General features: G+C 32.0%; 1 protein-coding gene across 1 annotated transcript in view; it reads right to left on the bottom strand.

Moving 5' to 3' along the window:
• The window catches only part of LOC119579990 (far upstream element-binding protein 1-like), a gene marked incomplete at its 5' end in the record, with an annotated part of 41,066 nt that extends 17,148 nt beyond the window's left edge, over positions 1–23,918 (bottom strand). The window contains 2 exon segments of the mRNA XM_037927832.1: positions 23,290–23,439; positions 23,782–23,918. Coding sequence (XP_037783760.1) covers positions 23,290–23,439; positions 23,782–23,918 — 287 coding nt within the window.
• Between the last annotated feature and the right edge of the window lie 2,110 nt (positions 23,919–26,028).

Raw genomic sequence — 26,028 nt, 5'->3', positions numbered from 1 at the left:
AAATCGAAACTACGGTAAATGCACATTTTATTTGCAAACTGGATACAGGGCATACTAGGACATTAAGGACACAAATATGGAGTGAGGAACGTTTTTATTGGTCGTCTCAATGATACACCAGCCAGAGGCAGCAATTGAGCAAGTCTGTGTGTAACTCCAAAAAATGACTAAGGAAGAAAAAATAAAAAATGTAAGGAAAAACCTTCTTCATTTTAAATCTAAAACTTTCAATGAACTTGGTTTACCTGACAAAAATCATGGGGAAAATTAATATTTCATAAAATGTGCTCTAATCAAGTAGATAAACCTAAATAGACACCATCATAAAACTTAGAACACACTTTTGCTGACCTGGCCTGAACTATCCAACATTACGATCGTGCATGAGACTTTCCCTCCCTATTCCCACCCATGTGCTTGGAATGAGCTGAACCTCTCAACACCACTGACAATCAGAATGTAGGTATTGACAAATTATAATGCAGGCATCAAGTAATTATAAAGTATTACTCACTATCAATAAGGGAATTCAATTCATTAAAAATATAGCAATGGTAATATTCTATACCAGAATGAGACACGCTGTGGGAGCACCATTCATCCAAATGTTATGAAAAAGTAATCATCACAATTATCACTGTAAACATCATATCAATATAAAGAATAAAAAGGTATTAATAATGCCAACCATATAATAATTAATAATCAATAATAATAAACATAATTTTTCAATAACTGCAAATTAATACTTGTATAGCAATGATAATGAAGTAAATAATAATACTAAATATGAATTAAAACTTTAAACAATCATTACTACACACACACACACACACACATATATACATGTGTAGATATATATATATAGCTATATAATTATATAGTATATATATAGTGATTATAGATATATATAGATATATATTATATAGATATATTACAATATATACATATTGTATATATATATTGTGTATATATATATCAATATAATATATTATCATATATATATATATATATATCATATATATAATATATATATCATATATATATATATATATCATATATATATACATATTGTATATATATATATATTGTATATGTATATATGTACATATATAAATATATACATATATATCTAATTTACATATACACAAGATATATACATACATACATACACACACACACACACACATAATATGTACATACATACATATACATATATATGTACATACATATACATATACTTATGTACATACATATATATACATATACATAACATTATATATATGTACATACAAAAATAAACATATATATATGTACATACATATACAATATATATAATATAATAAAGATCAAAATTTAATGATAAAGAAATTACATTAATAATACATAGACATATACATCTATATATTGTACAACATAATACATATACATATACATATATATATATAATACACATATACATAACATAAAATATATATATGTACATCAAAACATATACATATAAAATTTTGTACATAATATACTTTATTTACATATACAAAATATATATGGTACAACATATACACACACATAATAATATATAAGTAATAATAATATATAATATAAAATAATTATATATATAAATTTATAAATAAAATATATAAAATATATATATATAAAATATAAAAATATAAAAAAATAATATATATATATAAAATATATAAATATATAAAAATATATTAATATATAAATATTATATATAAAAAATATATATATTATTTTAAATTTAATTATATATATATATATATAAAATATAAAAAAATAAAATATATATAAAATATATATAAAAAATATATAAAATATATATATATAAAATAAAAAATTAAAAATAAAATTTTAAAAATATATATATAAAATATATATATATATATATATGTATGTATGAATTTATATAATTATGTATGTATTTATATATACAAAATCGCCACTAAGTCTAAACCCCCAATAATATGATGTGATACTGTAATAAAAATATCATATTATAAATATATAATATATATATATAATAATAAATATATATATATTAATATAATTTTTGTGTTTTTGTATATATATATAAAATATAAATAATATATATATATATTATTATATATAATAAAATAAAAATTATTATAAAATTTTTTTATATATACTATACAAATATATATATATATACCAAAATATAAATATTACAATACACAATAAACAATAAAATAAAAATATACATTACTTTAAAAATATATATTGTGTTGGTGGTGTGTGGTGTGTGTGTGTGTGTGTTGGTGGTGGGGTTGGTGGGGTTGGGGTTGGGGTGTGGTGTGGGGTTTTTGGGTTTTTGGGGGTTGTTTTTGTGTGTTTGTGTGTTTGTTGGGGTGGGGTGGTTGTGTGTGTGGGGGTGTGGGGTGTGTGTGTGTGTGTGTGTGTGTGTGTAGGTAGGGGTGAGTGTGTGTGTGTAGGTAGGGGTGAGTGAGTGTGTGTAGGTAGGGGTGAGGGGTGGTTGGGGGTGGTGTTTTACTAGGGGTGAGTGAGTGTGTGTGTGTACGTAGGGGTGAGTGAGTGTGTGTGTGTGTGTGTGTGTGTGGTGTGTGTGTGTGTGTGTGTGTGTGTGTGTGTGTGTGTGTGTGTGTGTGTGTGTGTGTGTGTGTAGGTAGGTGAGTGTAGGTATGTGTAGGTGTACATATATGCATACTCATGTACATGTATATATATATGCATACACATATATGTACATGTATATATATGCATACACATACATGTACATGTATATATATATATGCACACACATGTACATGTGTGTATATATGCATGCACACACATGTACGTGTATATATATGCATGCACACACATGAACGTGTATATATATGCATGCTTACACATGTACATGCATACACATATACATGTATATATGCATGCACATACATATATGTATATGTATACACAGAGGTATATGTACATACATATGTATATATATTTACATTAAAGTACACACACACACACAACCCCAAACCAACACACACAAAACACACCCCACACACACACACACCACCACACACACCACCACACACAAACCCCCACCCCCACCCCACCCCCACCACCACCACCACTCACCCCTTTTTTGCTTTGTGTGTACGAGTATATTTCTGCATACATACACATACATATACACAAAAATAAATGATAAGAATAGGGCTGTGGAAGGGTAGTATGTTCCCTTATCAGTTTAGGGGAAAAATGCTTAAGAGTCTAAGGCCGATTTAAAATTTTTATGAGAATGTAAGTGGGATATAATAATAAATTTGTAAGATGATGATGATAATAATAATATAAAAAATAATAATTATTAATAATAATAATAATAATAATAATGGTAATTATAAGAACAACAACAATTATAATAATAAAATAACATTTAAAAATAATAAGGATAATGAAGATGATGATAATAATAAATAATAATAATAAATAATAATAATAATAATAATGACAACAACAACAATAATATTAATGATAATAATAATACCAATCTAGAATATCATTGACTACATTTACCTGTTTGTCGCGTGGTGATTGTGTTTCTTCTTCCTCCTTAACTCATTTCCCTGAATAGCCTGTAATGATATTGGCCATAACAAAACAGAAAAACATTCACATATATCCCGAAATAGCATTACCATGTCAAGATAATGATTCCTCATATATATATATATATAAAAAAGCAATAACATATCATGGCAATATTAACCTGTAAAAGGAGGTTAGGAAATGACATGAAAAATTTCAATGGCATCATCAAATAAAAAGGTAAGAATAAGGGATCATTTCTAGTAGCATAATTGCAGAGAAAATAATATGAATAGTAGGCACACACAGCCTTCAAAGAGTAAGAATGCACATTCTGAGAGGTCAGCGAAGCCCACCCTAGCTACCGCCATCAAAACATTTGAGATTTTTCCTAGCACAGCAATAAAAACCTACAGTTATCTTGTACAAGGTATATTTTCACATTAGGCATAATTAATGAAAGATTAACCACGTGCATATTTACAAGATTTGATCAAAAATAATAAATGGCTGAGTTAGCAGAACCCTCAATACACAAGTCACGATAATATTGGAGATATAAGTGACACGAAAATCATTGTACATCTTGAAGTATGCAGCAGCTCATACCATCCTTATGAATAGCATCTCATATCATCGGGAACATCATGACATCACGAATAAGATATCGCAAACATGATACATTTTGAGTCCAACAACCCACAACTGAAGTCTTCAAGGCAACAACAAATGGTTCTGAAAAAGACAAATCAACACATGTTCTCTCAGTTTATAGTTTCTTCCCTGTAAAAAAGATACAGGTTAGCTTGAAAGATATTGGAACTTGGCAGGCTAGGGCTCACTTACCCTCCAGCAGACCTACCATGTTGGCTGGACCCTGGGTCGAAACCCCAATCATCTTTATTGGAGGCTGCAGGCTGTGAATAAGCCAACTTGAGCACTTGACTCTCCAACTGGTCTTAACTGCTGCACAAAGGACACTAGTAACACCAGTGTAACTCCGACGTCAGTGAAGGTGGTGTTGGTAGAGGGGTTGGCCTTCAAAGCCAGCCAGCCAGGTACTTCAGAGTGCAGCAAGCTACTACTAGTCATATTCGCAATTTGGTCATGAAAGTCATATGAAACTGTCAAATAGTTTAAGGTGGCAAACAGTAAAGTAGACCTGATTTATGCTTGTTTTGAGTTACAAGTGATTTAAAAGTCAATCTTACTTTTCTCAAAATAATAAAACTGAGGTACTTGACAACACATATAAGCACATTCAGATCTGACAAAACTGAAAAGAAGATGAAGACAAAGAGATGAAGAAAACAGGGACAGAAATGAATGGAGTAAGAAGGCAGAGGTAAAGGGAAAGAGAGAAAGTGAGGGGGAAGGAGGGAGGGAGGGAGAGAGAGAGAGGAGGAGAGGAGAGGAGAGAGAGAGAGAGATAGAGGAGAGAGAGAGAGATAGAGGAGAGAGAGAGAGATAGAGGAGAGAGAGAGAGAGAGAGAGAGAGAGAGAGAAGAGAGAAAGAGAAGGAGAGGGAGAGGGAAGGAGAGGAAGGGAGAGAGAGGGAGAGGAGAGAGGAGAGAGAGGAGAGAGAGAGAGAGAGAGAGAGAGAGAGAGAGAGAGAGAGAGAGAGAGAGAGAGAGAGAGAGAGAGAGAGAGGAGAGAGCGAGAGAGAGAGAGAAAGGAGAGAGAGAGAGAGAAAGGAGAGAGAGAGAGAAAGGAGAGAGAGAGAGAGAAAGGAGAGAGAGAGAGAGAGGAGAGAGAGAGAGAGGAGAGAGAGAGAGAGAGAGAGAGAGAGAGAGAGAGAGAGAGAGAATCAAACCTTAAAAAAATAAAAAATAAAAAATAAAAAAATAAAAAAAATAAATAAATAAATAAGATAAAAATACGTAAAGGATGCGAGACTTACCTTCAACCTAGAGAGGTGGAGCTGCAACCCCGTGCAAATCTAGCAATCTAATATCCTTGGTTAAATGTAGGATTATACATCGGCGCTCCAGGGCCACTGCCTGGCGGACCACCAGCACCACCCTGGAAAGACAAAAACATTAGAAATTTTAGTATCAATATCATCTGAGTTTTGTTTACATTAACCTACAGTATTCATACTTGTCTCTCCTTGCATTAATCCCAACACAAAAATGATTGTCATGGGAAGACAAGGGTCTTCTATCCTGAATGCCAGCAGATTCTACATTTAATCAAGGTTACTATGGGTGCCATACACTAAATTGTCAGAGAAACCATACCCTCTGAAGATCTGAATGACTCATGTGCAATGTTCATGTACTTACCCACCTATTAATACCTATATGGTTTATAATCAACCTTCTAAAGTTCAATAATGTTAAAAACTGGAAACGAAAATTTAACTAATCTGAAGTCATAAGCACTTTACTGAGGATGTTAATGTTTTAAATGTTTATCACAAAACAATGCAGTAAAGGACATCATTTCTGAACGAAGCATATTATTTGTTTGTAACAAATATGATAACCAAGAACAAATTACACTAATCTGAAGCACAACAGACAAAGAACTATGGTGATAAGCTAGATCTATTCCAGTAACCTTTAACCATCTACATAAATCAGTATACAGAAGGAAGGCAAAGAGGAAACAGCATGGGGAGTTAATTATGCTCTTCATTTAACATTTAAACAAACATATCAAGATACAATGCCTATAAACACTGGATAACTACAAAAGAACATAAAGAAATGAAAATACCATCATATCCAAGTTGTTTGTAATGTAATATCATAAGCTGCTCTTTTCAAGAGGATGGGTGTTTCCCTAGCATTTGACCTCCCTCTATGTAGCCTATATAATTACTTTATGGTATAGGGTAAACTAAATTAGGTACACCATAGTATCCTACATATTATGCTGTATGTTGGTTCTCAAACTACTGTGTTTTGGCAGTCTCTCCTGCAGTACAATGAACTATTGATGTTAACCCAATGACAACAGGAGATCCAAGTGCCATAATGAAAAATGCTTCAGGACCATTTGGACTTATCTGCTCAAGGGGAAAAATCAAAAGCAGAGGAAAACACAAGATTACCCATTTCTTTACGTTCTTGGCTGAAGTATAAACAAATTCTTTTGGACAATGAGGTTAAAAGTGAGGCTATATGCCTAATGTGAGAGGCTATTCTCCTCAATAAATGCAGCCAGAAATAAACAAGCACACAGCTGTTTAGTTAGCATAAATAAACATCCCATGTGACAAGGCAAACTACCATGATGTGGTAGCATGAGTGGGTCATGATTTTGATAGCTTGTGATAGTTATTCAACATCTTTAAATTTTCTCTTAAAAGTGTTTTATATGCCTCAGAATCCTTCAACAATTTGGCCATCCTCAAATGTATAGGTTTAATCATAAACTGTGAACATCCTTAGTGTGAAAAAATGGATAGCTACACAATATAATGCCATCAGCTTCATAGCCTTGAAAGCGGGGAGTGGCAGCTGACTATAATATACTTCCAGTGTTTATTTATCTGTACACATGTTTATAAAGACCTCAATATCACTATAATTACTATCTTCAGTAAAGGGACTAAAAGTGTTTAATATCCTCTAAGTTAAGTAGTTGCATATTTCCAAATGGGCAAAAAAATATAGATTAAGTATAATTGGATTTAGAATGCTATTCCTAATACAGATACTGAAATAGCAGCTTAGAATCCAAGGGCCTACATTTCCAATGGGTATGTTTTCCTTGTACCTGTCTAAACTAACTTCCCCTGATACTACATTTACTACTAACTGTAAACCTTTTAGAAGGCAGGAAGTAGGTTATCTAATGCCCTGCTTTCCCATGACACAATTCTTTTTTTGTGTGTGTACCTATATGTTAAGCTCTGTTTTTTTTTGTTTTTTGACATTTGCATTAATGGAATACAAATACTTCTGATACATAATGAAGGAGACAATATATGAAAGCTACAGGTAAAAAAACATATATATATATATATAATATATATATATATATATATATATATATATATATATATATATATATATATATATATATATATAACAATCAAAATTCAAACATGGAGAAAAAAAGAGAAAATGGCTATTACAGCAATATCATAAAAAAACTGATAATGCTTATAACAATAACACGCACATGTTAATATCCTGAGTGATGATAATTTTACTTGTATCTCAATAGGAGTAATAGCGATATGTGTATCAGAACATCGTATCAAAATAATCAAAATAAAAATATTAATAATCATAATAACGTAAAACATCTTGAACAAGGATGCACTAATCAATAATAATCAGTAGTTGTTGTACAAACAGTACAAGTGACAATGATCCCATACTGATGAGATGATGAATGTAATGATAAAAATAACTGTACTGCCTTAAGCAGCACAAGTTTCCAAATCTCCAAAGTAATCTTATTGCTACTAATAATAAGGAAATCAAGGTTCCCTACTCTTCTGCCATTAGCCTCCAAACACACACACACACAATACATGCAGACACCAAAGTGTCAAAATCCAGGAAGAGCCAGGGTGTTAAATAATAATTACGAAGTTCAAAATGCACCACCTAAAGAAAGTAGGAACAAAATGTTATGATTAAAAAGGGATTCTATATCATGGTGTTACAGTATCAAATTTAAATTGTCATTATGTTGACTGAATCTTAGATCTCGGCAGAGTTGGCCATACATGGCCACTTCTGGAATCAGAAGTTTATTATTAGAATGCCAGTATGCAAGACACAAAGAAAATGCTAACCTGTAAAAAGAACACTGACATGAATCTGATGCAGGCCAGTTTGTCTTCAAATGTGTACCCCTTTACTAACCTTAGCAGCCTTCAATTGCTGCTCAATTTTATCCGCCTCAGCGTGCATACCCTGTGAGCGGTAGTACTCTATCCACTGTTGGGAGTAGTCTGTCATGCCGGCACCTGTCTGCTGAGCAGGAACTTGACCGTTGACAGGTACTGCTGGTGCTGATGCTGGTGCTGCAGGAGCTCCTCCAAGCTGAGGTGGGGACACAGGGGACTGCGTTGCCCCACCCAATCCTCCCTGGCCCAACAAACCACTCAGGGTCAGTTACCAACACAGCCAACCTACCTTAACATGCCACAATGCTACCAATCACTCCCAAGCCACCTCTTGGCTTATGGGGAATGATACTAACTTTATCATATACTAAATGAAAAGTTAATATTTCACTAATTCTTTCTGAAGACAAATTAATAGACAATTTAATGTGGTTACTTAAGCCCTACATAAATAAAATGATTAATAACAATAACTGTGATAATGATGATAATAATTGCAAGCAAATGAACTCAGAAACCAGAATTTCATACAAGTACTTAAACCAAAATTACAAATTTATGATGCATATTTAGCTTAAAGAGTAATTCCCTGAATGATTCTAAAAGATATCTATTCTTAAGTACCACAATTTTCTGACTACAACATATGACGGATTAACCATTCTTACCGTTGCACTGAGGGGGACTCCATATTAAACAGACGTTCTGAACTAAACAAGACAAAAACTGAATATAAAATACTCAAGACCCAAATACACAGATAGCATTAATTTTTACGATGCTTAAATAAATATCAGAATGTGCACACAATAATATATGAAGTAAAGTCAGTGTTACTCCACATGTACATGATGTTTATGCATTGTGCGCGCGCACACACACACACACGCACGTGCAGACACGCACGCACACACGCACACACATCCCGATGGCATGTGTAAGTGCAGGTACAGGTAGTTATGTACAGGTGTGTGTGCAAAGTTGTAACCATAGTGTCCAACAGTCAGTATGTATCTGAGTAGTTGTTGATGTCTGGCTGTTTAGCAGAGGGTGCTGGGATGTAGCTATGTATGTGTGTGCATTGGGGCATAGTACAGTTGTGTACAGGTGTGTGCCTGAATGTGTGCAAGTGTTTGTGTGGCAAGTGTTTGTGTGTGCAAACATGTTTGCCCATAAGTGTTTAGCATGTTTGTATGTACCTGTTCCTGTGTCAGTGAGTGTAAATATGTTTGTCTGTGTGAGTGGGCATGTATGTGGTGGGTGCATGCGAGTGTGAAGTATATCAATGCATAAAAATCCCCCAAAAACATACATCCACGTACCCACCAAAACACACCACACACACACACACACACACACACACACACTTTTAAGTTGCATTGGAATAAAAAGAAGTATATTTAAATATTTACAGAATTCCAATGCATGATGATGAGAATATGCCTTGGTGAGAAGTAATGGAAATTTGATGCTTTGTCCTAGAGAAATTTTAGACTACATAGCTTTACAAAAAAAAAAAAAAAATAATAATAATAAAAAAATAAAATTAAAAAAAAATAAAATAAATATGTGAAATTAAATACATAAATAATGAGATGAGTATAAAGACAAATTAAAAATAAAATAAAGGTACTGTGCTAAAGGTGGTTTGGCACATATCATCATCGACCAAAAAATTTGCCATTTGGGTGTGGCCTGGCAATAACTTCTTGAAACTTGCAGCCACACCCCACCAGCTGGTTGTTCAGACACAATGATGATGCAGTTTGAGAGTTCACCTTTAGCAAAATGTTAAAATTTCAAAGTATTCATACAGAAGAATGTTTTTCATTTATTGAGTATGATGAAACAAAATCAACTGAAGGTCTCCCCCTCCCCCCCCCACCACACATGTATGTGTTATGTGTATGTATGGTGTATATAATAGTATATAATATAATATAAATAATATAATATAATTATAAAATTATATATATATATATATATATATATAATATAATATACATCCCTTTGCCGAAGGGTGGCATTTACGTACATGCCATGGCATGCCTAGACTATCTCCCGAGTGGCTTTGTATATAATGCCATGGTGGGCATGTATACATGGCCATGCCAGAGTTTTTTTTTGTAACAAATTATGGCAAAAATTAATTTTTGGCCACGAAAATGTAATTAAGTAGTTTTTAACATTTTTTCTCATTTTCGTATTACTATGCATTTAAATAAAGGCTTCTGGGCTTCCGAGGTTTAGCGTCTAAAAAATTACGTCGGTAATCGACTACAGTGGCGGAGATATTATATAGATTCACGAAAGTGATGACGTTAAAACCCTGTGGAAAATACCAATATGTATTTTGGCAAAAAAAAAAAAAAAAAAAAAAAAAAAAAAAAAAAAAAAAAATATAAATAATATATATATATATATATATATATATATAAAAAAACACTGAATATAAAATTCTATCTAAGGAAGTGATAATATAAACCCGTTGAAACTAAAGTTATCTTTTATAAACTTGGAAAGGGTTTTAACTCCATGATACCACACATGATTATTTTTTTCAGACTATAGAGCTAATAATGATCAAGTACGGAGGGTTTTTAACCTAGTCTTGATTATCAGAAAAATGGCAAATAGAGATCTTAGAAAATAAAATACTGAAAATACAAAAATAGGCTCTTAGTATTTTGAAGAAAAGGCAAGGGATTACTGGTATATATGTATTTATATATATATATATATATATATATATATATATATATATATAATATATAATATATTAACTATATTATATACTATATAATATAATTTATACATATAAAATATACATATATATAATAATAATTATATATAAATATATATAATTAATAACATATATTAATTTTTAAAACCATATATTATATATATCAAATATTATTACATTATAAATTATATCATTATATAACATATATAATATAAAATAAAACATTATATATAGATATATATAATATATATATTATGTAAATATATATACATAATAAAACATAATAATATTAATATACATAATATACACATAATAAAATTACATATATAATACATATAATATTATCCCAATAATACATATATAAAATATACATATATATATACAAAATACTAATATAATATACAACATATAATAATATACTTTAAAATAAAACCATAATACTATAATATAAAAAACATAAAATATAATATACAAAAGAATAATACATATCCCAAATATAAAAAATATACTTTATATATATACAATAATATATACAATAATGAAAAAATTATAACAATATGATATATTTAAAACAAATCATATATATAACAATATATATACATATAATATATATACAAATATATAAACTATGATTTTACATATTTTAACAAATATATGATAATATCAATAGATATATAAATATGTATATATAATAAAATATATACAAATATAATATATAATATATATATTATTAGATATATTTTAAATTTTATTTACATATATATAATATATAATGTACAATAATATAAGAATATACATATATATAGATATCATATTATATATACTAATAAATACATATATATATAAAATTTACATATATATATTACATATACATATATATAAAAATATATATATATATATTATATATACATAATGATATACATATATGATAAATATATATATATAATTTTATAGTATATATAATATAATGCAATCATATATATAATATAATAATAAATATATATCATATAATATATATAATAATACATTATATATAATAAATATATATGCAATGCATATATATATTACATATATATATATATATGCATTTTAATATTACATATATATTATGCATATGTATATTATATATATATATATATATTTTTAATTATATATTATCATATATATTATACATATATATATGATTAATATATAAAAATCATATATATATGATAAAAAAATTATAAATATATAGCATATCAATATATTAATATGCATATATATACATTATATATGCATATATATACATATACATATACTTTATTTTATATATATTTTATAAAATAATATATACATATACAATATTTATATATGCATATAATATATAATATACATATACATAAAAATATATGCATATACAATTACTTAATAATAGCAATATAATATACATATAATATATATGCATATACATAAAATATATCAATATACATATATATTGCAATACATATAATATATATATTTTAATACATTAAATACATATATATAGCATATCATATACATATATAATATATATCATATACTTTTACAAAATATTTTGAAATACATATAAAAATATTTATACATAAAACATACAAAATATATGCATTATACATATACATATATAATGCATAAAAAATTAATATATATATGCATTACATATACATAATATATATATGCTTTACAAAATACATTATATATTTTATAATATACATATAACATTTTATAATATTATCATTATACATATCATATATATATATGCATATACATAACATATTTTATAATATACATTATAATAATAAATATAATATATAATACTACTATACATAATATTTTGCATACTTTACATATATATATGCAATAAAATTACTATATATATATGCATATACATATAAAATTATATATATCATATAAATTATACATGATAAATATATATATATAAAAACTATAATAACATATATATATGCATATACATATACATAATATATATCATTACATATAATATCTTTAATATATCATATACATATATAATATATATATCATATCATATACATATATATACATATATACATATACATATACAATAAAAGCATATACATATAAAATATAAACTAATAATATATAGCAAAATACATATATAATATAATATAATATATATATGAAACATATATATGCATACATTAAAATATTTTGCATTATACATATATATATGCATTACATATCATATATTAGCTATACATATAATATATATATATATATAAAATATAAACTATATATGCTAACTTACATATAATATATGCATAAATATACATATATATATATGCAATACATTACATATTTATTCAGACAAACATATATATATATGCATATACATATAATATATGCAAAATAAAAAATAAAATTATATTATAGCTTTATACATAAAAATATATATGCATATTACAATACATATATATGCATATACAATCTTTAAATATATAAAATGCATAAATATACATATAAAATATATGCATATACATTTTACATATATATAATGAAATATACATATACAAATAAAATATATAATGCATATACATATAATGGCATAACATATACAATATGGCATATACATATAAAATAATATATTATGTGCAATACATATACATATACATATAATATGATTACATAACATATATATATGCTATACATATACATATATATAGGCATATACATTTACATATATATAGCATAACATTTACAAAATATATATGCATATACATATACATATGCATATACATATAAATGCATATACATATACATATATATAGCATATAATATACATTATATATGCAAAAAGAATACAATATATATATCAATAATATATATGCAATACATTATATATAATATATAATATTATATTGAGAGAGAGATACATACAAACATGTAACATATATAATATAAAATATATATATAATATTACACATATATGTATAGAAACATATCACACTTTGCACACAAGCACGCGCATACATGTAAATGTGTGTGGTGTGTGTGTGTGTGTGTGGTGTGTGTGTACACAGACCCCAAAGACATGACTGGTTTTCTTTGGTATTTGTATGAACATAGTTTGCTCCACAATTGCTAAAACTACCAAGGAGCCAAAATTAGTGTGCATGACCTAACCTGACTTCCTTTTTCTTTTCTTTTTTTCCAAGAGCTATTAACCCATTGGATTCGTGACATGTCAAAAAAAAATTGTCCGAGTACTGAGTGTTGGGAATATGCCAAAAGGGGATGAGTGCACAAAACTCTTGAGGAAGATTACTCTGGGTATTTAGGAAGGGGCCCTTTTACATCTTTTCCCCTGGGTAAATGAGGGTGCTAATTTACCATCCTGTGCAAAAGCTGGACACCCCCAGCATGACAAAAGGGCAAAATTTCCATGCTTAGGACCTATTCCTCCCTGCCAGACTGGTAACACAGGAGTTACAGAATATTGAAAAAGGGAAAATATTTAAAAATCCCACAAAACCTGTCATCTGTGTATTACCATTTTTACACAAAAAAACACACCACAACACAAAAAAAAAAAAATGCAGGAGAGGCAAGGAATCTCAACACTGCACATGAGTGTTTGCTAGAGCTTGGCCTAAAAGCACGCACATGGGGGAATCCCAACTCAAGTAAGCCTGACCCCCAGTTTTTAGGAAAAAGTGTGGACAGGATAGCACCCAGGCCAACATTTTTAAATAATGATTTTAATTTCCCATTAAAAAATATGATTGCTATAAAGTTGTTCAAATTTAAAAGTATTTTGCCACAGGACCCCGCCCTGTGTAGGGGAAACATGACTACTGAGCTGCAGGAGGGCGGGCCCTTTTTCCTCCCTTTAAATTTGACCTAAATGCGGGCCAATAAAACCCGCATAAAGTACTAAATCATAGCTGAGTGAAAGAGGGGCAACCCAAGGCCGGGTGACTAAAAAGGTAGCCTTACCACTGAGCCAGGGCACCTTTTAATGAATTAAAAATACTAAAAGCAAGGAAAAAAAATCAAAAATTAAAAAAAAAGGGGAAAAGTAGGTGAAAAAGATAGGACGAAAAAAGATTTTTTAGCAATTAAGCAATTGGGGACCCATCAAGATGGGGAAAATTAATAAACAAAAAAAACCAGTGGACCAAATTTATTCCCAATACTGGCAATTTTAAATTTTACAGAATTTAAAAATTCAAAGGAAAACCCCTACTAAACACCATAATAAACAAAATTTTCCCGGATCTTTTTTTCAATATTTTTAAATAATTTTGAACAAATCACATTGATGCGGGGGACTTTTGTTATGAACAACTGAGAGTTATGGGGGAGAGAAAAGATTTGGGCCTTTCCACATTTGTTTTTTTTACTATTCAAACACCAGAAATTAAAAAGCATCAAAATGCACACTTTTTTTAATTTACACAAAAAAAAAAAATTCAGTATTTACTAAAATACCAACTTCCCTTATTCTTTCAGCAAGGAAAAACATATAATTTTTTTAATTTTCCTACCTATTCCTTCTTTTTTTTTTTATTACCAATCTGTTACATATCTTTTATAATGAATAATAGAATGTAAAAAAAACAGAGGGGGGAAGCCAAGAGGTACCTAAATGGCCACAAAACAGTTTTTGTTTGGGTCGGGAAGGGTTCGGGGGGAAAAGGAAACAGCCTTTTGATTGGACACAGTATTATTTTTTTATTATTATATTTTTTTTTTTCCCTCATTACCAAAAAATTTGTTTACCGCAGAAAAAAAAGGAGACAGAAGTATATGTTTTCGCATTTTTGAATGTATAGGACTGTACATGCCCCCCCGGGAGTGGGTCGTTGTTTCAAAGTTTAACCTTTCTGAGGGTATTGTAAAGCGTCATAAACCCACTTGTCTGTGGGGGTAGGCTTACGCGGTGATGCGCCACACAGGCAGCGGATTTTTCCCGCTAGTAGTGGACTCCCAACCCGGTTTTGGCCCATTGCCAAAAATCACCGGGTTTACACGAGAACTTGATCCCCATCAGTAGGCAAAGAATGTAAATTTTTTTAAGTGCCATCTTGATACATGCTGGAACTTTAAAAAGTTATCAAAGGTTTTTGTCATTTACAGGATTTTTCAGTAGTGCCATAGGCTTTTTGGAATGAAAAACCGAAATGATGATCAATTTCGATAACAGAGATGCAACAAATCAAAGAGAAGAATGGACTGCTTTTTTTAATATAACAGGATTGTGAAAATGTCCCCAGAACCCAAGGACAGGCGTCAAGAATTTTACTGGTCTTTTACATCGAGTGGGGACAATTCTGCAAAAAAAACAAACATGGTAAAGGAAACCCAAAAAAGAAAATGCCACTACTTACAATGCTGGTTTGCTCCACAAGGTTTTTTTTTACTAGAGTATGGGCTTCCTGAACTTTCCCCAAAAAAAGGGTTCACAGTTTGACCTCCCATTGGAGATTGGCAAAATCAGAGATAATGTAAAAAAAAATCACTGAAGGAATTTTCCGGGTGTGGCAAAAGCCTAGATGTGTACACTGCACAAGATGACATTTCAAAGGGATGATACCCAAATTTTTTTTTTTATTATTTTCTTTTTAATCACCCCTCTATTGTTACCATAAAATGAAAAAAAATTTTTTGTTTTCTCCGTACAATATGAGGGACAGTCACTGACTGCAAGGAATATTTGAGTTTGGAGGTTAGAAGCTTTTAAGAATTTTTGAGGTGAGAATACCCAGCAAAAAAATTTGAAGTAAAATTTTTAAATTTCCACCACGAAATTTAAAAAAAAAATCTCTTATTACACACCTAAGCCATCAGAAAAAACAATATAATGAGGGTAAGTAAGGTGTCAGGGTTTTCTCAAACGCGTGACGGAGGGGCCTCCGTAATAGAAAACCCCATGGCCAAAAGGCTAAAGTTGCCAGAAGTCCCCGGAAGGAGGGGACACAGAAATTTTGGCAGGTCGTATAGGGTTAATGGAGCAAAAATGCATTTTAAACAAATTGTACTACATTATCAATACCATTTTCAGAAAAGGGTCTTTTGGGGCATCTAAGTGTGAAAATAGTGAACTATATTGGAAATCATACAAGGGATCAAAGCATTTTTGTACTTTAAAAGAGCCCCACTTCCCGTTTTAGCTATTGAGTAAAAATTCAGAAGTTTGGGAGGACATATTTCCCATTCAGGGCATCTGGGGGTGGGATGCACAATTCCCCCGCATAGAGTCAAAAAAAGGGAAAACCACAATCAGCAGGACTACAGTTCTGAACACCAAGCCATAACAAACAAGGAACAAAGTCTTAGGGCAAAAGTTTGGGATGAAAAGCACACAAAGAATCATGGTGAGGACATTCCCCCTTTCATGGGGCACGGCTGTGGCATGCACAATTCCCCCGAATGAGTCAAAAACAGGGATATAACCACATATCAGCAGGGGTAAGCTTCTGAACTACCAAGCCATAAAAACAAGGTGAACAAAGTCTTTGGGCACATAAGTTTGGGGAGAAGCATGACAAAGACAATCTGCTAACCCAAAATTTTGGGTTTGGGGTTATTTACAAGCTTGTCAAGAAGTCCCCCCAGAAGTACCCATGAAAATGTAAAGTCAAAAAAATATGGGTGTGCCCCACGGACCCAAATTAAATTAAATATAATGCATAAATTTTTATACAATAATAATATGATTATATATACACTAATATATATATTATTATATAATATAATGATATATATATATATATTACATATATTATATATGATATAATATTATATATATATTATGTATATATATACATATATACATATATATATATTATGTATATATATATACTATATATATATTATATATATACTATATATATTATATATTATATATATATACATACATATATTACGTATATTATATATATATATATTATATAATATAAATATAATATATATACTATATATATCATATATATAATGTAAATATATATATATATATATATATATATATATATATGTATACACACAAATTTATGTACATATACATATACACATACATACATACATATATATACATAGACTACATAGACACACACACACACACACACACACACACACATATATATATATATGAACAATATAGCCTGAGGGGTGGGGGACATGAACAAGAGGTTGAGGGAAAATCTGGCTGCAGGCCAGGGTAACATGAACTTGCTGTAATCAGCATTTTGGCTAAAGGATAGGGTGACTGTAAAGACTTGCCATGAGTGCAGAAAACTCTTGGAGGGTGATTAGACTCATTTGGCATTTAGAAAAGGGCTTTTGCATTATTTCCATTGATAAATGAGTGTGAAATATATATATATACACATTGAGCCATGACTGGAAGAGTGCTAGCTCCAGGGAGGACCCCACTTCCAAGATCAGCAGCCTATTCTGGCTGCATGACTGGTGGCGAAGGTTGTATTACGAAAAATTGATTACAAAATAAATAAAATATTACTTCTTGTTATTATTCTTGCACTGAGTTGTATGAACTCTCTTAGAAGATTATGGAGTCTGTAAGGGAAAACAGTCTATTACCATCTGGATAAAGCTAAGAAATGGAATATGAACATTGGAAAATGGTAAAAAGCTAAAAGACGCTATATATAGAAAGAGAAAATAACAAAATGGAGTGCAACTGTCCTGTCACTGCACACAAGTGTATGTGTGCACCAAGACATACAAGTGTGCACACAGGGTCAGAGTGGCCATCCCACATAAAACCTATTGCCCATAATTTTGGGAACATGTGATTACATTGAAGCACATGATCCAATGGTGTTAATAAACTGTAAACACCGAACAATGAAATAATAGTTATGATAACAAAGAAACTGGTGCATATTACTATTTAGACAAACTGTGACTGGAATATAAAAATTTCACTCACTTTATTCATATAAGGTACACATATTTAAAGAACTCAATATTAAATGAAAAACATTTTTAATTCTGAATTGACCACAATGATATTGAGTGAAGGTGATGATGATAAAAATAACTGACGTAATAAGTGATAATATTATATATGAAAAAACATAATAAAAATAATCTCAATAACAATACTTACTACTCATAATAATCAGAATCGTATCAATAAGAATAATAATAAGAAATCAATGAATATGATGACAACAAAAACTAATATGTATAACAATGAATCCATAAACAATAAAATAATCACAAATTACTAACAATTACAATATTGACATCATCATCATCATCATCATCCATAATCATCATTAATAATAAAAATATCAGCAAACCAACAATAAGACCATCAATATTCGAAGTAATAATGATGATCACAATAAAAACAAATAGTAATAATAATAATAATAAATAATAATAAGAATAAGGAATAACAGCAGTCGTAAATATGAGCAGAAGTAATACAATTAGTGTTAAGTAGTAGTACTGTAAAGTAGTCAAGTAATAGTAGCAGTAGTAATAGTTACAAGTAGCTGTAGCAGTACAATTTATACAAGTAGTAAGTAAGTACTAGTAAAAGTAGCTGTCAGTAGTACAATTTATACAAGTAGTAGTAGAAAGTACAAGTAATAGTAGTTAACAAGCAATATTATGTGTTATAGTATAAATAATAGTAGCAGTAATAGTATAAGTAGTTGTACAAGTAGTTAGTAGAATTAATAATAGTAATATAAAGGTAAGTATAAGCATAAGTACAAGTACATAAGTACAAGTACAGTAGTAGTAGTAGAACCGTATTCATATGACAAATGTATAAATGGTATGAATAGAAATGAATATCTGCACAATGCAAGAGAGATATATCTTGTATTGTGAAGATTTTCATTCTCATTCAATCCCTGTAGTAGTAGTAGTAGTAGTAGTGTAGTAGTAGTAAACATGTAGTAGCAGTAAAACTAGTATAGTAGAAACTAGTAGTAGCAGTCGTAGTAGTAAACTAATAGTAGTGGGTAGTCAAAACTAAGTAGAGCAAGGAATCAATATAGTAGCAGTAATAGTCAAACTAGTAGTATAGTCACAGTCAGAAAGATTTGATGTGGAGGGAGTCGGAATCAGAGTTGGAAAAAATGTCCCAAAAAGAATTTCAGACTCCATAAATTGCAAAAAAACACTTTTTAATCATATTGCACACTATTTCCACCCAAAAGAATGAGAAATAATTTAATTTTATAATAATAAACAATGAAAAAAAAAAAAAAAATAAACACAAAACTAAGAATAATAACAATAATTATAATAAAGATGAAAGAAGTAGTAGTAGTAATTGTCATAGTAGGAATCACAGTAGTAGTAATCACAGTAGTAGTAGTCACAGTAGTAGTAGTAGTAGTCACAGTAGTAGTAGTTCACAGTAGTCACAGTAGTAGTAATAGTCACACTAGCCAGTAGTTGTAGGGAGTCACAGTAGTTATAAGAAATACAGTAATTGTAGAAGTCATTAGTAGACAGTAGGAAGTCACAGTAGTAGTAGTATAGTATCGCAGTACAGTCACAGTAGCCAGTAGTAGTCACCAGCAGCAGTAGTAGTCACAGCAAGCCAGTAGTAGTCACACTAGCAGTAGTGTCCACTAGCGGTAGTAGTAGTAGTCACATAGCAGTAGTAGCAGTAGTCACACTAGCAGTAGTAGCCGTAGTCACACAGCAGTTAGTTAGTAGTAGCACACTAGCAGTAGAGTAGTAGTCACACAGCAGTAGTAGTCGTAGTCACACTAGAAGTAGTAGTAGTAGTCACACTCCAGTATGTAGTAGTAGTCACACTACCAGTAATAGTAGAGTCACACTACCAGTAATAGTTAGTAGTCAATAGTAGTAATAGTAGACACACTACAGTAATAGTAGTAGTCACACTAGCAGTAATAGTAGAATCACAGTAGCAGTAGTAGTAGTAGTAATCACAATAGCAGTAGTAGTAGTAGTAACACAGTAGCGCAGTATAGTATGTAATCACAGTAGCAGTAGCAGTAGTAGTAGTAGTAGTTAATCACCGTAGCAGTAGTAGCAGTAGTCACAGTAGAGTAGTACTCCACAGTAGCAGTAGTAGTTACAGTAGTCAGTAGTTGGTGTCAAAGAGTAGCAGTAAGTTAGTCACAGTAGTCAGTAGGGTATCAACACGAGTAGCAGTAGAGTCACAATAGAGTCATAGTAGTATCAATAATTAGTCATAGTAGTCCCAATAGTACAGTTAGTAGTGTTAGACACAGTTAGTGTGGTAATCGTAGTAGTATTATAGTAGTAATAAAAGTAGCCATAATTAGTAAATAGGAGTAGCATTGTAGTTATAGTTATAACAGTAATAAACAGTTAGTGAAACTATTGAATGTATCTACACACAGATGGCTCTACAGCCACCAGAGTCAATTAGTGGTCTAAATGTGCTCACCTGACCCCCCACCCTATTAATATTGACTGTTATTATCATTATTCATATTAACATATCAATATGGTACATAGATGGTAGATGGTGGATGGTTGTGATACAGATTCACTGTTTACAATAAGAGTTCCATTCCTGAAACAATACATTGATTCAAATAACACAAAATGAGACAATTATTCAAATAAGAAATAATTAAAAGAAAAAACGTCCATCAAAATCATACCCAAACCACAGGACTCCCAAATGTCCAAAAACAATTGAATTTGGTAAATTAAAAACCCTTTAAATAAATGACAAAAGTTGTGCAAATTATCATACACAATAATAAGGCAAATATATTGAGAATACTTCGAGTTAAAGAAAAGCTTGGTGAGTGACTGGTCATTCTCAGAGCTACTGAGAGGGAAGGGCCACTAGCAGTAATAGTGGTAGTCACAGTAGTCACTGTCCCTCTTCTTCTGCTGCCACTTGGGAAAGAAAGGTTAGCTAGATGACTTGTCTACCGCTTTTCCTCCTCCTCTTGTTTAGTTCTTCCTAATACCACAATTTTTCTGGTATCTCATGAACTTTCCAATCTCTTTCCCTATTTGGGTCTATGCTGAAAAACTCAGCAAGCCTCTATACAGTCAGTTCTACATGTCCTTTTTCATTTCCCTCTTCATAAAGCCTTTTCCTTTGTGCTGTACTATCAAGGGCTCATTGGAATGTTGCAGTTGTTCTGATCTTCAATCCATATTGCCAGCATTTTTTTATTCAATCAAAATGCTATGAGAATATTTGTTGGGGAGATAAGACTAACCATCTTCTTTATCTTCTTGTTCACCTGGATAGGTTGCACAGTTCAGTGCAATAAGTCGAGTGCATTTGCGACAGTGCTAAGCTGTATGAAATCTTTTTGTAGAAAGTGACATACTCTAGCACTTTCTTTCTCCTGAATTGTCATCATCTTTATTTTAAGTCCTTTTAGGAGTTATCACTGAGGTAAATATCTCATAAGAGGAGCAAAAACAAATGTCAAAGAGTAGGTGGGCAACAGCCCCATAATCGCTGTGTAGGAGGGAGTAGGGGGACGTAGTTGAAATCCTGGGATCCACTCAATGATGAATCAAAACCTTAGCTCATATTTAACATTATTTTGAATCATTCATACAGTTAAAACAGCATCAGTTGGGTGGGGGGTGGGAGAATACACAAACAGGATTACCTGTACTACTACTAATACTACTGATAATACAACTAATAATAATAATAATAAAGAAGATTAACATTAACAGTAGCAGCGAAAATATAAAAAACGATAATAATAATTATGATGTTAATAAAATAAAAATTAATTAAATATGTGTATACATACTGGTGGTGGTGATAACGATAATGACGATGACCATGACGATGATGATAATAACGGTGATGATGAGGATAATAATAATAATAATAATAAGTGATTATAATAATAATAATGATTATAACAATAATAATAATGATTATAATAATTAGGATGATAATAAATAATAAGGATGATAATGACGATGATGATATTAATGGTAATAATGATAAGGATAACAGTAATAACAACAAATATTATCAATATCACAAATAATAATGATAATAGTAAACACCAAAACTGAAATATACTTTGCTCCTGATGTTCTTCCTGAGGACAAAATATTGAGATCCACAACACCAAATAGATTAGAAGAGTTACATTTTGATCTACAGTAAACAGACCTTAGAAGCTTTGATCTGTGCCTCAATCTTATCAGCTTCTGCGTGCATGCCCTGTGTCCGGTAGTACTCTATCCACTGTTGGGAATAATCTTGTGCTCCTGTGCCACCTGCTGCTGCTGCTCCTGGGGCTGCTGGCTGTGCACCTCCACCCTAAAGCATCAATAATTCAAGAAGTTAAAAGAAAGTAATTTTTCCAACCTGACTATTTCTTGGGTTTAACTATTTAACACTGAGTAATGATCTCCCTCCCATACAAGCAAAATATATTTATAGAAATCCAAAATATAACGTTCAAATATGTCTTCAACAACCCTGTTATTGATTATTAGTTCTAGATCACTTATCCCTCTTTTCTATGAAAAAAATATTATACACTAAACTGAAGCAAAACTTTTATTAACTACTATGAGTTATTGATGCTGAAGGCTAGCTGTAAGCCTTCTGAAAGTAGTATCCATATCCATAAAGTTCTTTCCATTTCATTTTCCCTACCTGCTGAGGTGTTGCATTTGAGGCAGGGCCTCCAACTTTCATTCCTTTGGCCTGCTGTTCAATGGCTTCAGCCTCTCTATGCATTCCCATACTTCTGTAGTAATCAGCCCACTGTGCCGAATAGTCTGGCTGACCCCCTGGAATTATTAATTCTAAATCAGAAGAGTTAAACTTACTTACTCTGGTGGACCAAAGTCAAACTTAGTCACTAAACGGAGATAAAATAAACCATTTATGTTTAATTCCTATATTCCGGATGGCGTGACCATCAGAAAATGAAAAATATAGCTTGAGGACCAGGTGATGTGAAATGCTTTCATGGGAAAATTTAGTTGAAGGACAGGGTGATGGAAGGCACAAAGCTCTTGGAGTGCAATTAGACTCAGTGGGCTAAATTTAAGAGGGGCTTGTGCATCCATTCCATCGATAAATGAGTGTGGAATGTATCACTCGTAAGTAATGACTGGAAGAGTAATGGCTCCAGGGAGGACACTGTTTCCATACTGAGGATCCTATTCCTACATGCTGTGACTGGCAGTGCAGGTAGTATTAGCCACTGGAATCCAGGTAACGTGACCATCACGTCCTGAAAAAATCAAGGTTGAGGGGAGGGTGATGCGAACATGCTGTTGTGAGTGTTTCAGCTGAAGGTCAGCAGAAGAGAGGGGGAGAGAGGGGAGAGGGAGAGAGGGGAGAGGGAGGGAGGGAGGGAGGGAGTTTGAGGGAGGGAGGGACGGAGGCGAGGGAGGGAGGGAGGGAGGATCGAGATGAGAGAGAGAGAGAGAGAGAGAGAGAGAGAGAGAGAGAGAGAGAGACGAGAGGAGGGGGGAGAGAGAGGAGAGAGAGAGAGCGAGAGAGAGAGACGAGGGAGAGAGAGAGGATGAGAGAGAGAGAGAGAGAGAGAGAGGTGGGAGGGAGAGAGAGAGGAGGGTTGGCGCGAGAGAGTGGGAGAAGAGAGAGAGGCGAGAGAGAGAGGGTAGAGAGAGAGAGAGAGAGGAGAGAGAGAGGCGAAGAGAGAGGGGGGGGGGAGAGAGAGAGAGAGAGAGAGGGGGGGAGAGAGAGAGAGAGAGAGGGGGGGGGAGAGGAGAGAGAGATGAGAGGAGAGAGAGAGAGAGAGAGATGAGAGAGAGAGGGGAGAGAGAGAAGGGAGAGAGAGAGGAGAGATGAGGAGAGTGAGACAGAAGAGAGAGAGAAGAGTGAGACAAAGAGAGAGAGAGAGTGAGACAGAGAGCGGGAGAGAGATGAGACAGAAGAAGAGAGAGAGAGAGTTGAGACAGAAAAAGGAAAAAAAAGACGAGAGAGAGATGTGAGACAGAAGAGAGAGAGAGAGTGAGACCAGAGGATTGAGAGAGAGTGAGACAGAAGAGAGAGAGAGAGTGAGTATAAGATGTGGATAATTCTATTTCTGTTACAGGATGTGGATAATTCTATTTCTATTACCAGATTTTATATCTGACCTCGTTTGACCGGGAGTTCGCGCTAAGCTACCACCGCGCTAAGGTCAGCCTCGCCTCCCTCCAGGTGGGCTGACCTGTGACCACGCGCGGCCCCATAACCCGTATAAACTAAACATGGTCGGGTTTTAATACTGCGTGGTGTCAAACTCTAAGAACTTAAAGAGTCAAGCCGTTAACAAGTATAAACTACCCTTCTGTTCACCATTGTACTAAGGATGATAGCCTTTTATAGTGAGACAGAAGAGAGAGAGAGAGTGAGACAGAGAGAGAGAGAGAGGAGACAGAAGAGAGAGAGAGGAGACAGAAGAGAGAGAGAGCAGGAGACAGAAGAGAGAGAGAGCGTGAGACAGAGAGAGAGAGATGGAGAGAGATGTGAGACAGAACGCAGAGAGAGAGTGAGACAAGAAGAGAGAGAGAGAGAGAGACAGAAGAGAAGAGAAGAAAGAGAGAGAGGAGAGAGAGAGAGAGAGAGAGAGAGAGAGACTAGAGAAGAGAAGAGAAGAGAAGAGAGTGAGAGAGAAGAGAAGAGAAGAGAGAGAAGAGAAGAGAAGAGAGAGGGAGAGAAAGAGAGGGAGAGAGAGAGAAGAGGGAGAGAGAGAGAGAGAGAGAGAGAGAGAGGAGAGACGAGAGCAACCTTGGGTGGTTTTCAAACCTATTCGGCTAGATCGACATTTCCTCATCACTAGAATGTAAACCAAGATTCTATCCATGAGAACACCTTGTGCTCATATGGCAAGCTGGCTACATCTTGAGCTCCTAATTTGATTTTTGTGTTGATAGCCCATTGATC

Source organism: Penaeus monodon, chromosome 13 (genome assembly GCF_015228065.2).
Source record: "Penaeus monodon isolate SGIC_2016 chromosome 13, NSTDA_Pmon_1, whole genome shotgun sequence".
Classification (NCBI taxonomy): Eukaryota; Metazoa; Arthropoda; class Malacostraca; order Decapoda; family Penaeidae; genus Penaeus; species Penaeus monodon.
This window is presented reverse-complemented; position numbering and strand designations above follow the sequence as displayed.